Genomic DNA, 12,404 nt, shown 5'->3' with positions numbered 1-12,404 from the left:
TTCTAAAAAGCAAATGTATTGTTATTGCTACTTGGTATTCCTCATCTTTCTATTCAGCCCCTCTCCTATTCATATTCCAGTCTCTGATTTAAATCAGTGCATGGTTGCTAGGGGAATCTGTACCCTAGCAACCAGATTGCTTAAAATTCAAAAGGAAGAGTTGCTGAATAAAAAGCTAAATAACTCAAAAACCTTAAATAATGAAAAATTGCAAGTTGTCTCAGAAAATCACTCTCTGTCCAGGTGGAGTAGAAATTCTTGCTTGAAAAAAAGGTTGACGGTATAAGTAAACTTTACATGCTGCTACACTTATGTCAAAATGAATTACACAGTTTTGATTTAACATGGCATGCCAGGCTATTTAAATGGTGACATGTTTGATTTAGGGCTGTTTACACACAAGCATTTTGCTCAACCCCTGCGATGGATCCTTTAAGCTCACGTGAAGACTGTTAACTCATTCTCTTTTTGCTAGAAGAAGTAAAATAATCCACCAAAGGGAAATGAATGAGCAAATGTTCATGTGTAAGAGCCTGTGTAAGGGTACATGTCTAAGAAATATTTCCAAATCCTTTTATTTCATGTTAATTGAGCAAATACGCTTTTATTACATTATTCAAATTGTTTAAATATTATGTCCTTCAGTCTTGGACTTCACAATTCACAACAAGAAGGCAGGTGCCATTTAGGGTCGCCCCTTCCGAAAACCAGGCTGTCTGCCTGTCCGGACTCTAGTCGTCCCCACGCTGTTGCTTCTCTCAATCAAGTGCCTCGTCTCTCTGTTAGCCCCATTGGGGAACATTAAACCATCTACACTCCCTTCCAATGGCGGAACCTCCACCAACATGAAACCTCTAGTGACATGTGACAGTTTTACCCATAATGCCGCGTTATATATTGCTTCTGGATGCGGCTCTCTTGTTACTACTGAAATGAAACAAACAAGATCAAGGTTGTTTTCAGTTTTACTTTATTTCTGACAGTGAAAACTTTAGAATGGTTTCCACACAGTAAAGCAGCATTATTTATTATTTATATTGTATAAAATAAATCTATATACTCATACAAACTCAATATGAGTTAATTTGTATACATAGCTTTAAGACATGTGTGCCCCTGTCCATGTACACGCAAGTGCAAGCTCAGTACAAAGGAGATCGGAATGTTTCATTCTGCAGTCATGGGGGTTTCTTGATGTGTCCATCCTATATTATGTATATATATATATATAATATTGTTTTAATACAATGCAATGATATTCCAACTCCACTAGTGGAATTGCTATTACACAGCGAGAAATACAGATATTTTCTCTTCCTATAGATATACAAGAAATCTTAAAGGCCTATAATGCAGTTTCAGGTATAGAGGCATGCAGACAATTTCTACATTTCATCATGTTTTATGGAAACCTATCTCTGCTATAAACTGTTTCAAGGGCTGTATTTAAGGATCTTACAGTTTCAACAGTCTGGGAGACACCAATTATATTAAAATCTCTTCTTTTAAATAAGGTCGAATACAGATTTTTTTTAGCCAGGACTAGAAAAAAATACATTGGGATCCCTGCATCACTGAGGCTTCAATCTAAGGGAAATATATATATAAATATATATATATATATATATATATATATATATATATATATGTGACATGGTGTTTTCCATATAAGGGGAGAAATATGCCTAATCCTTTGCCCGGTCCTATATTCTTACCAACAATATGGGGCCAATTCCCTAACCGCTGAAAATTTGCCAGCAACAGACTCGCAGCCATTGTAACACTTCACCGGGCATTAATTCGCTAGGACAACGCTAATTTACTTAAGTGCGAAGTTGCATCCAGGGTGGCAAACACTGGCGAATTGTCGCTAGCGTTACCTTGGCAATCAAATTGAAGATGCACGATCGTTGGGTAATTTGCATACGGCGGGAAATGATAAAGTTACATGGCCGTATATGTTGCAGCAAATACATTACATTACACATGTCCAGGGAACTTTAATAAAGAAAATAGAGTTGTTATAATGCCCTACACATGAGCCCACTGTATAGTTAATGTTCCATATGTTAGAAAATGGAGAGGTGAACCTTTTTTACGGACCTTTGCAGGCTATCACTCTGAAAAAAGGAAAAGACGCCATCGTTTTTTGTGACTTAGAAAATTTTTGCACTAAAAATTGAGGAAGACCTATGCACTCCATTGCACTTCGCCTGGTCTGAGCTGGCGAAGGCAGATCTGGCGAATGAGGTAACGTTCAATAAAATCCGCATCTTAGTGAATTCTAGGAGTTATGTCCATTTGCCAGAGCGAATATTCAGCTGGCGTTAGAAGGCGTAGCAACGCTAGCATCTATCTCCCTCGATAGCGAAGTGACAACTGCGCTCATTAGGGAATTGGCGAAGTCCCTGCCGCGGTAATGCTAGCGAATTGACGCTAGCATTAGCTGCTTCGCCCTTTAGGGTATCTGCCCCTATGGATTTTAGTTGTGTTAGTTAACATTGAATTGTCTTATAATTGTTATTGTAACATTATAGGCCTTGTCTGAGTTTCTTAAATACAGATCACCCACCATAATATATATCTCATATCATTAAAACTGATTTCCTTCATGATTATTGTATTTGCTGAAGGTTTAACAGTAATCTGTAAGTAAAACTTAACCAACTTCTTTGGAAACTTCACAGTGAAAATACAGTGAGCCCCCTTGTTAACCACAATCCAGTTTATCTATCTGTTGTAGCTTTACAGCCCACAATGTAATATTCAAGCAAGTAACTGTATTCGGGTATAAGATATGTGACAGAGAATTTAAGTATCCACATGATAGAATATGTGTAAATGACCAGTCCTTCCCTTTGCTCCCCAAAGAGAATCGCCAAACTGTTTCAACAACCCCACAGATTTATAATTTGCCGACTGTAATGTAAATCAATGATTAGAGAAGCCTGTTATACTTTGATATAAATTATTTTTGCAAAGAGTAGGTGCTTTATTGTAAACACTTCAGTTAAAGTTTATTTATAACGTATATTGTTATTGTGCAAAAAGTACAATGTGATGCCATAAGCCACTACCCAACATGGTTTAATGATGAATTTGATCCAGAGAACATCCAGAGCTTTGAGTCTCACCTTATCCATCCTCTTGTCTATCTTAGCATTTTATTTACTGTGCTAGAAACTACAATTGCATATTGTCTGTCAAACACTGCAGTCTCCATCTTTATTACCATATAAAGCAGGTGATTCTTCATCCTGGAATCACTGATGATAAACGAACCAGCTACTTGGGAAGATGTGTAGTGCTGGAGTGTTGCTAGTTTCCATTTTGACTTCAGTTGTCTTCTGAACAGAAAATCCCCTCATTTACTGAACTGAGAAAAACAACTATCTGCCTCCTCATAAAGTAAAAGTTCCTTCATTTCAGCAGAGGAAATTTCAAGATGGAGCGGTCTCCTTTACTACGTTTCCAAATCATCCTTCAGACCTTCAGGAGGATCTACACTGAGTGGGGAGAGCACAGCCAGTAATGAAATCTCATTACGAACAAGTACGTTGTATTATCTTCCATGGAAGAGCCAACCTTTCACTCATTAGATCACTTCTTCTGGAGAAACTTTATCTTACTTCCTGTTGAGGAACAACAACAATCCTAAATGTTTGTTTTGATGGACATGTTTGCTCAATGTAATTCTATATTCTCACTTACCCAGTCCCCTTAAAAATTTGTTCACTCCACTGGGTTCTGTCTCAGGGAGAGTTTTCAGATATTCATGAGCACGCACTTCAAACAAACCTGTGTATAAAGGAGAGGAACATGCAGGAAGTCAGAAAGCGCTATATCAAGGCAAGGTTATTTCAGCTATCTGCTCTCAAGGTCCTGTTCAACTTCCTTGTTTAGTATATGATCCTGGTACATAAACACCTAAGCAAGTGCTTTCATCTGCGTTTAGGATCTTAAAGGAATTGTTCAGTGTAAAAATAAAAACTGGATAAATAGAGAGGCTGTGCAAAATAAAAAAATATTTCTAATATAGTTAGTTAGCCAAAAATGTAATGTATAAAGGCTGGAGTTACTGGATGTCTAACATAATAGCCAGAACACTACTTCCTGCTTTGCAGCTCTCTTGGTTTCCCCTGATTTGTAACCAGGCAGTAACCAATCAGTGACTTGAGGAGGGGGGAGGCACATGGGTCATAACTGGTGCTTTTGAATCTGAGCTGAATGCTGAGGATCAATTCAAAACTCACGGAACAGTTATGTCCCATGTGGCCCCCTTAAAGTTGCTAACTTTATAGAGCTGAAAAGCAGGAAGTTGGATTCTGAAAATTGAGCATAGGACTGGCCAGATATGGGATGACTTTGACGTAGTTGGCCAGCATAAATATATTGCAATATTTGGACAAACAATCCCTGTTTTGTTTAAAGGGTAAGGCATTTTTCAGTAGCAGTATGCACAATATGTCTCAATGTCTTAAATATATATCGATAATGGGTTGAGTGCAGAGGACTCTTGTATTTGTCTATATGTATTTTGTGGTCACAGCCTCATTGCAACCCCGCCTAATGATTTAAAAATTAGTGGTGAGCACAACTTTCCTTTGTTTGTTATATATATATACTATTATATACTATTAACGCATAATATCTTATTTGAATCCAAATGCTACAATCCAATTGCTTTCAGATTAATCTATATGTAGTGAACTGCAGCAACAATCATTTGTGCTTTACCTTTGACCCCACTCTTCCTGAGCTCCCGATCTTGAGTGAATCCGGCAAACATTTGGGTTTCCATGAAGATGTCAAGGAACTGCCGTGTGCTTCTGGAAGTGTGGGATTTACGGAATGGCTCTCTCTGGAATACACGCTCGCCTTTCTCATTCACATACATGTGCAGGGAGTAATGTCCCACAATTTCCACAAAGAACCAGACAAAGGCTTCTGATACTAGGGAGTTCAGTGTCACTTCTTCTATGGGAAAAAAAAAATGCTTACAGAGCTGATAACTGGACAACATTGACTTTTTTCATGCTGAGAATATTCACTTGCTGTATATACAGGTATGGGATCTGTTTTCTGGAAACCTGTTATCCAGAAAGCTATGAATTACCGCAAGGGCTGTCTCCTATAGACGCTATTTTATTCAAATAATCCAGGTTTTTAAAAATTATTTCCTTTTTCTCTGTAGTAATAAAACATTACTTGTACTTGATCCAAACTAAGATATAATTAATCCTTATTGTAGGCAAAACCAGCCTGTTGGGTTTATTTAGTGATTTTCTAGTAGACTTAAGGTATGGAGATCCAAATTATGGAAAGATCTGTTAACCAGAGAACCCCAGGTCCGGAGCATTCTGGATAACAGGACTCATACCTGTATGTATGTATATATATATATATATATATATATATATATATATATATATATATATATATATATATATATATATATATATATATATATATAAACAAAATGTTTTCTGCACTCCTTTAGGTTTCAAATGACCCAGGTGCTACCCGTATAGAGCTGTAGTCATAAATGTCCGGGGTAAACAGGTACACACTGGGAACTTTTTTAATAGTTTAAAAATCGTCATTTTTATTAGATCAATTTTAAAACAAGCCTGTTTTATTTTAACTTTAAAAATTAAGATTAAGATTTTTTTAAACTTTTAAAAAGTATATATGAATACATGAATCCTCCACAGATTTCAAAACAATAGTACAGTATGTTGATAACTGCCAAGATGCTGTATCAAAGAATATCTTAAGAAAATGAAAGCAATATGGAAGTGTCATTTTGTTAGATTTATGAAAAGAAAAAATATAAATGAAAGCAGGGGAGATCTGTTCCGTTTGGTATTATTATCATAACATGTGGGGAGTATTTTTATCAATTTGGCAAGAGGCATGGGTAATAATTATTCCTCTGCTTCAATCCTATATAATAAAGTTGAAGTGTCTCTGCGTCCAGTACCTGTGTCCGTGGGATTGCGCTACTGCGCATGTGCCCCACGGACCGTCTCTGGCGAATGTTTGACTACATATGTTCTAGCGCCGTTAATTTAATGGGCTTAATGTCTAGTGAAAGAATATTCCTGGCTAACCTTCAGAAAGCTGCTCCTGAAACATGATGTGATCTCTCTGCTCCAATATTTGGACTAAGGCAGCCTGAAGCTTGTGAGGCAATATGTCATCTTCATCGGATAACTGCAGGAAAAAGCACAACATACCATTGTAATGGGCAATAAATGTACCGGTACAGTAAGAAATTCATATCAAATACATAATGTTACCACACAGGTGCAGTTCTTGTTAAAAAAATAATGAGCAAAAATCTGGTTGCCAGATCTTTTGGCTGCCATATTTAGAGGATTTAGAGAGGGCAAATATGGAAACACCTACAGGAACAAAAGCTCAGTTTACCATGCCATTAAGAACTGTAGCTAAAGAAAAGTTGGCATTGAAATATGAGAGAAATAAATCATCAGCTGCAAATAGATGCAAAAATGCATGCCTGGCATCTGGTTATAATATGGCGCAAGTATGAGCAAGTATGGCCATAGCGAAAGAATTGTTGGGTTGACCTATATTAAAATAATTTATTTCAATATATCAGTGGCACCTTTTAACCAGATTTTAAACATTTGAGTTAAGGACAAAAAGGACATGCCCAAGAAACAGATAATGTGTTTTTTTTTTACCTTGTGCAACACCACAGGGTGGAGGAAACTGGAATAAAGCCAGAATTACAATGTGAACCTCCCAATATCTGGCTAAAAGCCATGGGGACTAGACAGGGCTGTTAAGTGGAAACTGATTTTGCCACTTGAACCAACCCAAAAGAAGCTGACCTATATGAGAATAATTGCTAGGCTTAGAAAAGAATCCACATTGGGAGGCAAGTATCACCGAAGCTGTACCCTATAACCCTGTCACAAACACTAGGAAAATCAGTGCAATAGTCTTTTGCCATAATTATCCAGTGTAGACTAGCTTGGATTTTTATTGCCAATATAATCAATTTTTAAACCAACTGGAGGTTTGTCATGGCAACAAATCTGCAACTGTCTTTATATGTCACATATACAAATTGTTCAAAATAGCAGCAGAAATAGGTTTAATCCAACAATCAAATGCGAGATGAACAGGCACATGGAAGTGGTATGGCCCAATTAATTTTTTATGGCACTGAAGACAAAGATAGTAACAACTCTATAGACAACTATAGAATTTGGAAACAGTCTTACCGCTTGCAGGAACTTGTTTCCACAGAGATCAACTATCAGTACCTAGATGAGAAAAAAAAAACATTAGGGCAATATGTAACATCACCGTACAATCGTAAATCACAATTAAATCAGTATACAGTGCTTTTCATTGGTACAAAAGATGGTGCACTTTTATTACTACAGTTAGCACCAGTGTAACACAAGTGTTATCAGTGTATTCTTTCATTTGGTTAAATGTTCCATGTGGTGGCCTGCCTCTGTCTCTCTCCTTGACTCTTCATCTATCATTAGAAAATAATGAGTACAGGTATGGGACCTATTATCCAGAATGCTCGGGACCTGGGGCTTTCCGGATAACGGGTCTTACTGTAATTTGGATCTTCACACTTTAAGATTACTAGAAAATCATGTAAACATTAAATAAACCCAATAGGCTGGTTCTGCTTCCAATTAGGATTAATTATATCTTAGTTTGGATCAAGTACAATGTACTGTTTTATTATAACAGAGAAAAAAGAATTCATTTTTAAAAATTTGGATTATTTGATTATAATACACAAAAGCCATGAATATCTTGTAAATTATATCCTTATAAACGGTGAGTAGTGATGTCATCAGTTATAAACGGTGAGTAGTGATGTAATTTCTGTCACATGACTCACTTAAATTTGTGTATTATAATTAATAAAGTACCCCCAGTTGTAAAATATGAGGATATTATAAGTTACCTCGGAGTTCCATGACCTGTATAAAAACACTCGGCCTTCGGCCTCGTGTTTTTATATGGTCATGAAACTCCTCGGTAACTTATAATATCCTTATATTTTACAAGAGGGGGTACTTTATTCACTATATAATGGAGTCTATGGGAGACGGTCTTTCCGTAATTCAGAACTTTCTGGATAACGGGTTTCCGGATACCGGATCCCATACCTGTATCATGATTTATATATATATAATTACTGACTACCATAATGTTGTTGGAAGTGAGAAGCCACTGTGTGCATTATATACGTATAGCATGCTTTCTAGAACATACTGGTTACAGCAGTATTTGCAGCTACTACTGTGTATTGGCAGTGCAGATAATTTCCATAATAATGAAACTGTGGCCCTTTAATTATTCTACCATGTGAACACTACCCAGTAAGTTTGAGGTGAGTCTTATTCTTCATTTTGCTGTTCTGCTGTATTGTAATCCAGGCAAGTCTGCAAGTCTTAGGATCACAGGAAAGTAAGAAATTATTTTATCACGGTCCTACTGCCTGCTGTCTGAAATGGAAATTTTAATCCAGCTAGCAAAGACTTCAAAATAAATCTTGCCCAGTGAGCAATCACCAAAAGTGGTTTCTATACTAAAAATTGTTATGAGAACAGCTAGGCACTCACCTCTTCAATGGGAAGGTCATTGAGCAGTGGTAAGGAACAAGACAGAATACCAATCAGAAAAGGAGTAGGAGAGCAGACAATATCAATCATTGAAGCCGGAAGAACAGGGATATACGTGTGCTGCCATGTGAATGGATAGAGTGTAGCCAGCACAGCATGGGCACATTTAGACAAAGTGCTAGAGTAAAAGGACAAAAAAAAAACCAGTTAAGAATTTTCCCTGCATCATAAGCATTATTCTTTAAAAGGAAAGTACATTGACCAGTTTTGGATAATGAAATAATTCATACTCTGTATACATTTATTAATAATAAGAAGAAGAACTAAAGTTCTTCCAAACCAGAAATATGTTAGTTTAGTAGTTATACTTCTACTACTCCATGCAAGCATTCTGTAACAATGTGCCAACTTAGGCCACTGTTTCAGTGGAGTGTTTGGGTTATATTTTATTTTGCCCTGACACAGAAAGCCAAACGTTACTACATTCAACTAACAATAAAACCTGTTTATAAACAGGGTACCATTTCCCTTACAGCAGCCTTAAGTCATAGCTCTTGGCCTTTGCATTCCTTAGTAGGCAAGCCCCAAGTTACTGACTCAATTCCATGTAGAAGGGGATGAGTAAGGACACCACCCACTATTGTTTCTTAGTATTACAGAGAATCAGAACACCCAAGAGAGGTCAGATGGGTGTGGATATTCCAGGAAAATCACTGCACTTCCTGCAAACTGTCACATTATAAAGAAATAAGCATTTGTAAAGTAACATTTTCAAATTAAAAGAATGTTAATATCAATACATTCATTAATTTGAATGAAATATATATAGATAGGTTAAATAAGCTATAAAGGATATTGTAATAACTGTTACAAAGTCTAGTAATACAACAACCAGCAAGGATCATTACCTGTTTTGAAAGCAAATATTGATTATAAATTTAAATTATAAATTGATTATAAAATATTGAAAGCAAAAATTGGTTGCTGTGGGTTACAAGAGAACCTGCACATTTTGCAACATTTATTTCAGTGTCTCAGATAATGTGCATTATAATATCTGCTGGGGGAAGCAAATATCTTTGGCACTATATATTTACAAGCTAGCATTACCCAGGCATTTTCTATCATGGTTAGAAAATACTTGGGTAATGCTGAGTCTCTCTATTGAAGTACTAGTGCATCAAAAATAACATATGATGCTTTTCTCACCTGAGATTATCAGCGACAAAGATGACCCGTCTTTCAAGCAGAAGTGAAGCAAACACTTTGATGAGAAGAGAAACACTCAGGCACTTGAATAAGCAATCAAAATCTACATGTTCAAGTCTGGAATCCATGGGTCTGCACAGCTCTATTACCTGAAGGGAGATTTATAGGGTGTTGTTATTATGAAGTTTCACTTTTCTCCTAAATCTTGCCACAAAAAATCCAGTCATTATCATAATCACAAAAATGTAAGAACTAAGTATGAATAAGTTTTATTTTTCTGGGTGGGAAAACTCAGGGTAGTTTATTTTCTGCATGTCTAATTACCCCATCTCCTGATCCAGGCAGGGAGCTTTTCACAGTTATAGTGCGTCCAGGTGCAGGGAAGGGTGCTTCCATGACACTACGCATGAACATTGACACAAGATCTTTCTTCTCTGACATTTTCCTTCTTTTTTCCACTTCATCAAGTATCTACAAAGAAACCAAATCAAAACTGGAACTGTGTGCAGATACTGACAACACATGGACTATTGCAACATGATGTACAGAAACAATCCTTTATTGTCAGCACCATTAACCCACATATAATAGTATTAGTGACACAGTGGCTGGTACTTACCTTAGAAAAGAGGTTGAAGCAGCCTAATCGACTGACCATGCAGTATACTTCAGGCAATCGTTTCCCCCTCCCTTGTGGCTGGAATAAAAAATAAATAAAAGGGAATAAAACTACATATGTACGCATATGAAAACTCCTGATTATATCATTGAGATATATTGCTGGGTGGTTAAAGCATCTTATCAGATATAGAAAAAGTAAAAATGTGTTATTCTATGCAAAATACAGTATTGCAGTCAGTGCTTTATTGGACCTAGTTTACATGAATGGCTGAATAGGATAACATATTCATAGATGCAGGGCCATATTTAGTGGTTTTAACTACCATTTAGCAGGACTGTAAGGTAGTCCCCCGCTTCAGCTTTTTTAATTACTTCTAGTCATACAGAATTAAATTATGAGGAGAGAACAACTTGAAATGTGAATGAACAATAACAAGCTAAGTGTCACTCTTGTGTCTGACTGTGTGGAACTATATATAAGAGGTTCTTCCCTTCTCAAAGCTAATAAATCACTTCATTTCACAAAGCTTATAAAACATTGTGTGATGAGAGACACCTTTGATTTGTGAGCAAATGTCAGGGTACCAAGGAAAAATGATTACTAGATAATTACAATTACATAAACTCACCAGAAGCTTTTTGCAGTAGCCAAACCACCTGCTCCCATCTTCTCCAGTGAGAACAAAGGAAAATGTTTCACTGAAAGAGAAAGCATTCTGTTGATAATGTGAATAGAACCATCGTTCACTAGTTCTACCTTAATTGGTGGGTGGGTTAAAAACATTTCTGAAGACCTTGAAATGGTACTTGTGCTAAAGTTATACCATTGTGGATTATGATTGTGAGAATAGCACTTCATGAGCATAGTTCTCCAAAAAGAACTCTGAATGCATACCCTTGCAAACTCGAATACTATATCTAGGGAATTTTCTCTTCACCCTAAGACAATGGACTTTAATTCAGATGTGTATTTACCTTTTTAATTCCGATGTTGTAGTCCAGTCTTTTGAATCAGGAAAGCAAAACTGGGGGATAAGTTTAAGCCGGTCTTCCATGTCTCTTGACTGTTTTAACGGCCACTCATTCTGTTAAGAGGATCATAAGTTAAAAGAGGAAACAATGATGATTTTTTTGTTTACTTTATTTCAGTATATAGAAGAATACAATGCCGTGTTAGGCTACATATTTATTGTTATTGCTACTTTTTTATTACTCATTTTTCTATTCAGGCCTCTCCTATTCATATTCCAGTCAAATCAATGCATACTTCCTAGGGTAATTTGGAACTTAGCAACTGGATTGCTGAAAATGCAAACTGGAAAGCTGCTGAATACAAAGTTAAATAACTCAATATCCACAAAATTAAGCTTCTTTGAAGTAGTGTTGGACAAAATAAATATAGCCTTATGCTAATTGCTGCTTCTGCTTCACACAGAGTTTTGTTTAGTCTGAAGAAGAAGAAGGAAACACATCTAAGTGGAATTGATCTTATGACAAACCTTAGGGGGGTACTGTTGTATCACGGCCGGAATGTATCCATCTCCTGATGGATCTTTCTGTAAAGATACAACCACAAAGAGCTCGAAAAGCTGCTGTTCCTGAAGCTCGATGAGATCTCTCTCCAGTGTCTGATAATGTGGGTTCCGTTTCAACGAGTTTGGCACCTGAAGCAACCGCTTACAGTGCTCTAAAGAAAAGATAAGTTAAGATAATTTATAAAACTCATTCAGAAACTTATAATATTCACAAATCTTCCATCTTTAGGGCAAAATATTTTATCACTCATTTGTAAAAGTATTTTAAGCAATTTTGTTTTTTACTTCTTTATTATTTTGGAAGCAAGCCGTAATGCTTTAAGGTGGCATCTATGGATTTTAAAGCAGAAATATGCATGCAGTTTTATTCCACATCATAGAGAACAAATAGCAAGTGTCAGTGCTGCCTTGT

The 12,404-nt window shown here is 36.5% G+C and overlaps 1 protein-coding gene across 4 annotated transcripts in view; it reads right to left on the bottom strand.

Moving 5' to 3' along the window:
* Nucleotides 1-2,991: 2,991 nt before the first annotated feature.
* Nucleotides 2,992-12,404, bottom strand: part of dennd2c.L (DENN/MADD domain containing 2C L homeolog) — a 39,935-nt gene continuing 30,522 nt past the window's right edge. For 2 of the 4 annotated variants that reach the window (XM_018246353.2, XM_041581892.1), the window contains 12 exons: nt 11,957-12,144; nt 11,433-11,542; nt 11,087-11,156; nt 10,456-10,533; nt 10,161-10,307; nt 9,837-9,985; nt 8,628-8,805; nt 7,257-7,298; nt 6,114-6,216; nt 4,738-4,977; nt 3,712-3,798; nt 2,992-3,632 (listed from right to left, as the gene is read on the bottom strand). In XM_018246353.2, the coding sequence (XP_018101842.1) occupies nt 3,601-3,632; nt 3,712-3,798; nt 4,738-4,977; nt 6,114-6,216; nt 7,257-7,298; nt 8,628-8,805; nt 9,837-9,985; nt 10,161-10,307; nt 10,456-10,533; nt 11,087-11,156; nt 11,433-11,542; nt 11,957-12,144 (1,424 nt within the window). In that variant the 3' untranslated portion in view covers nt 2,992-3,600. The remainder of the gene's footprint in view (nt 3,633-3,711; nt 3,799-4,737; nt 4,978-6,113; nt 6,217-7,256; nt 7,299-8,627; nt 8,806-9,836; nt 9,986-10,160; nt 10,308-10,455; nt 10,534-11,086; nt 11,157-11,432; nt 11,543-11,956; nt 12,145-12,404) is intronic. The other 2 variants (XM_018246354.2, XM_041581893.1) reach the window with 2 other exon arrangements.

The sequence above is a fragment of the Xenopus laevis genome, chromosome 2L, assembly GCF_017654675.1.
Source record: "Xenopus laevis strain J_2021 chromosome 2L, Xenopus_laevis_v10.1, whole genome shotgun sequence".
Taxonomy (NCBI): Eukaryota; Metazoa; Chordata; class Amphibia; order Anura; family Pipidae; genus Xenopus; species Xenopus laevis.
The sequence above is the reverse complement of the archived record's forward strand: the minus strand, read 5'-3'. Positions and strand labels throughout refer to the sequence as shown.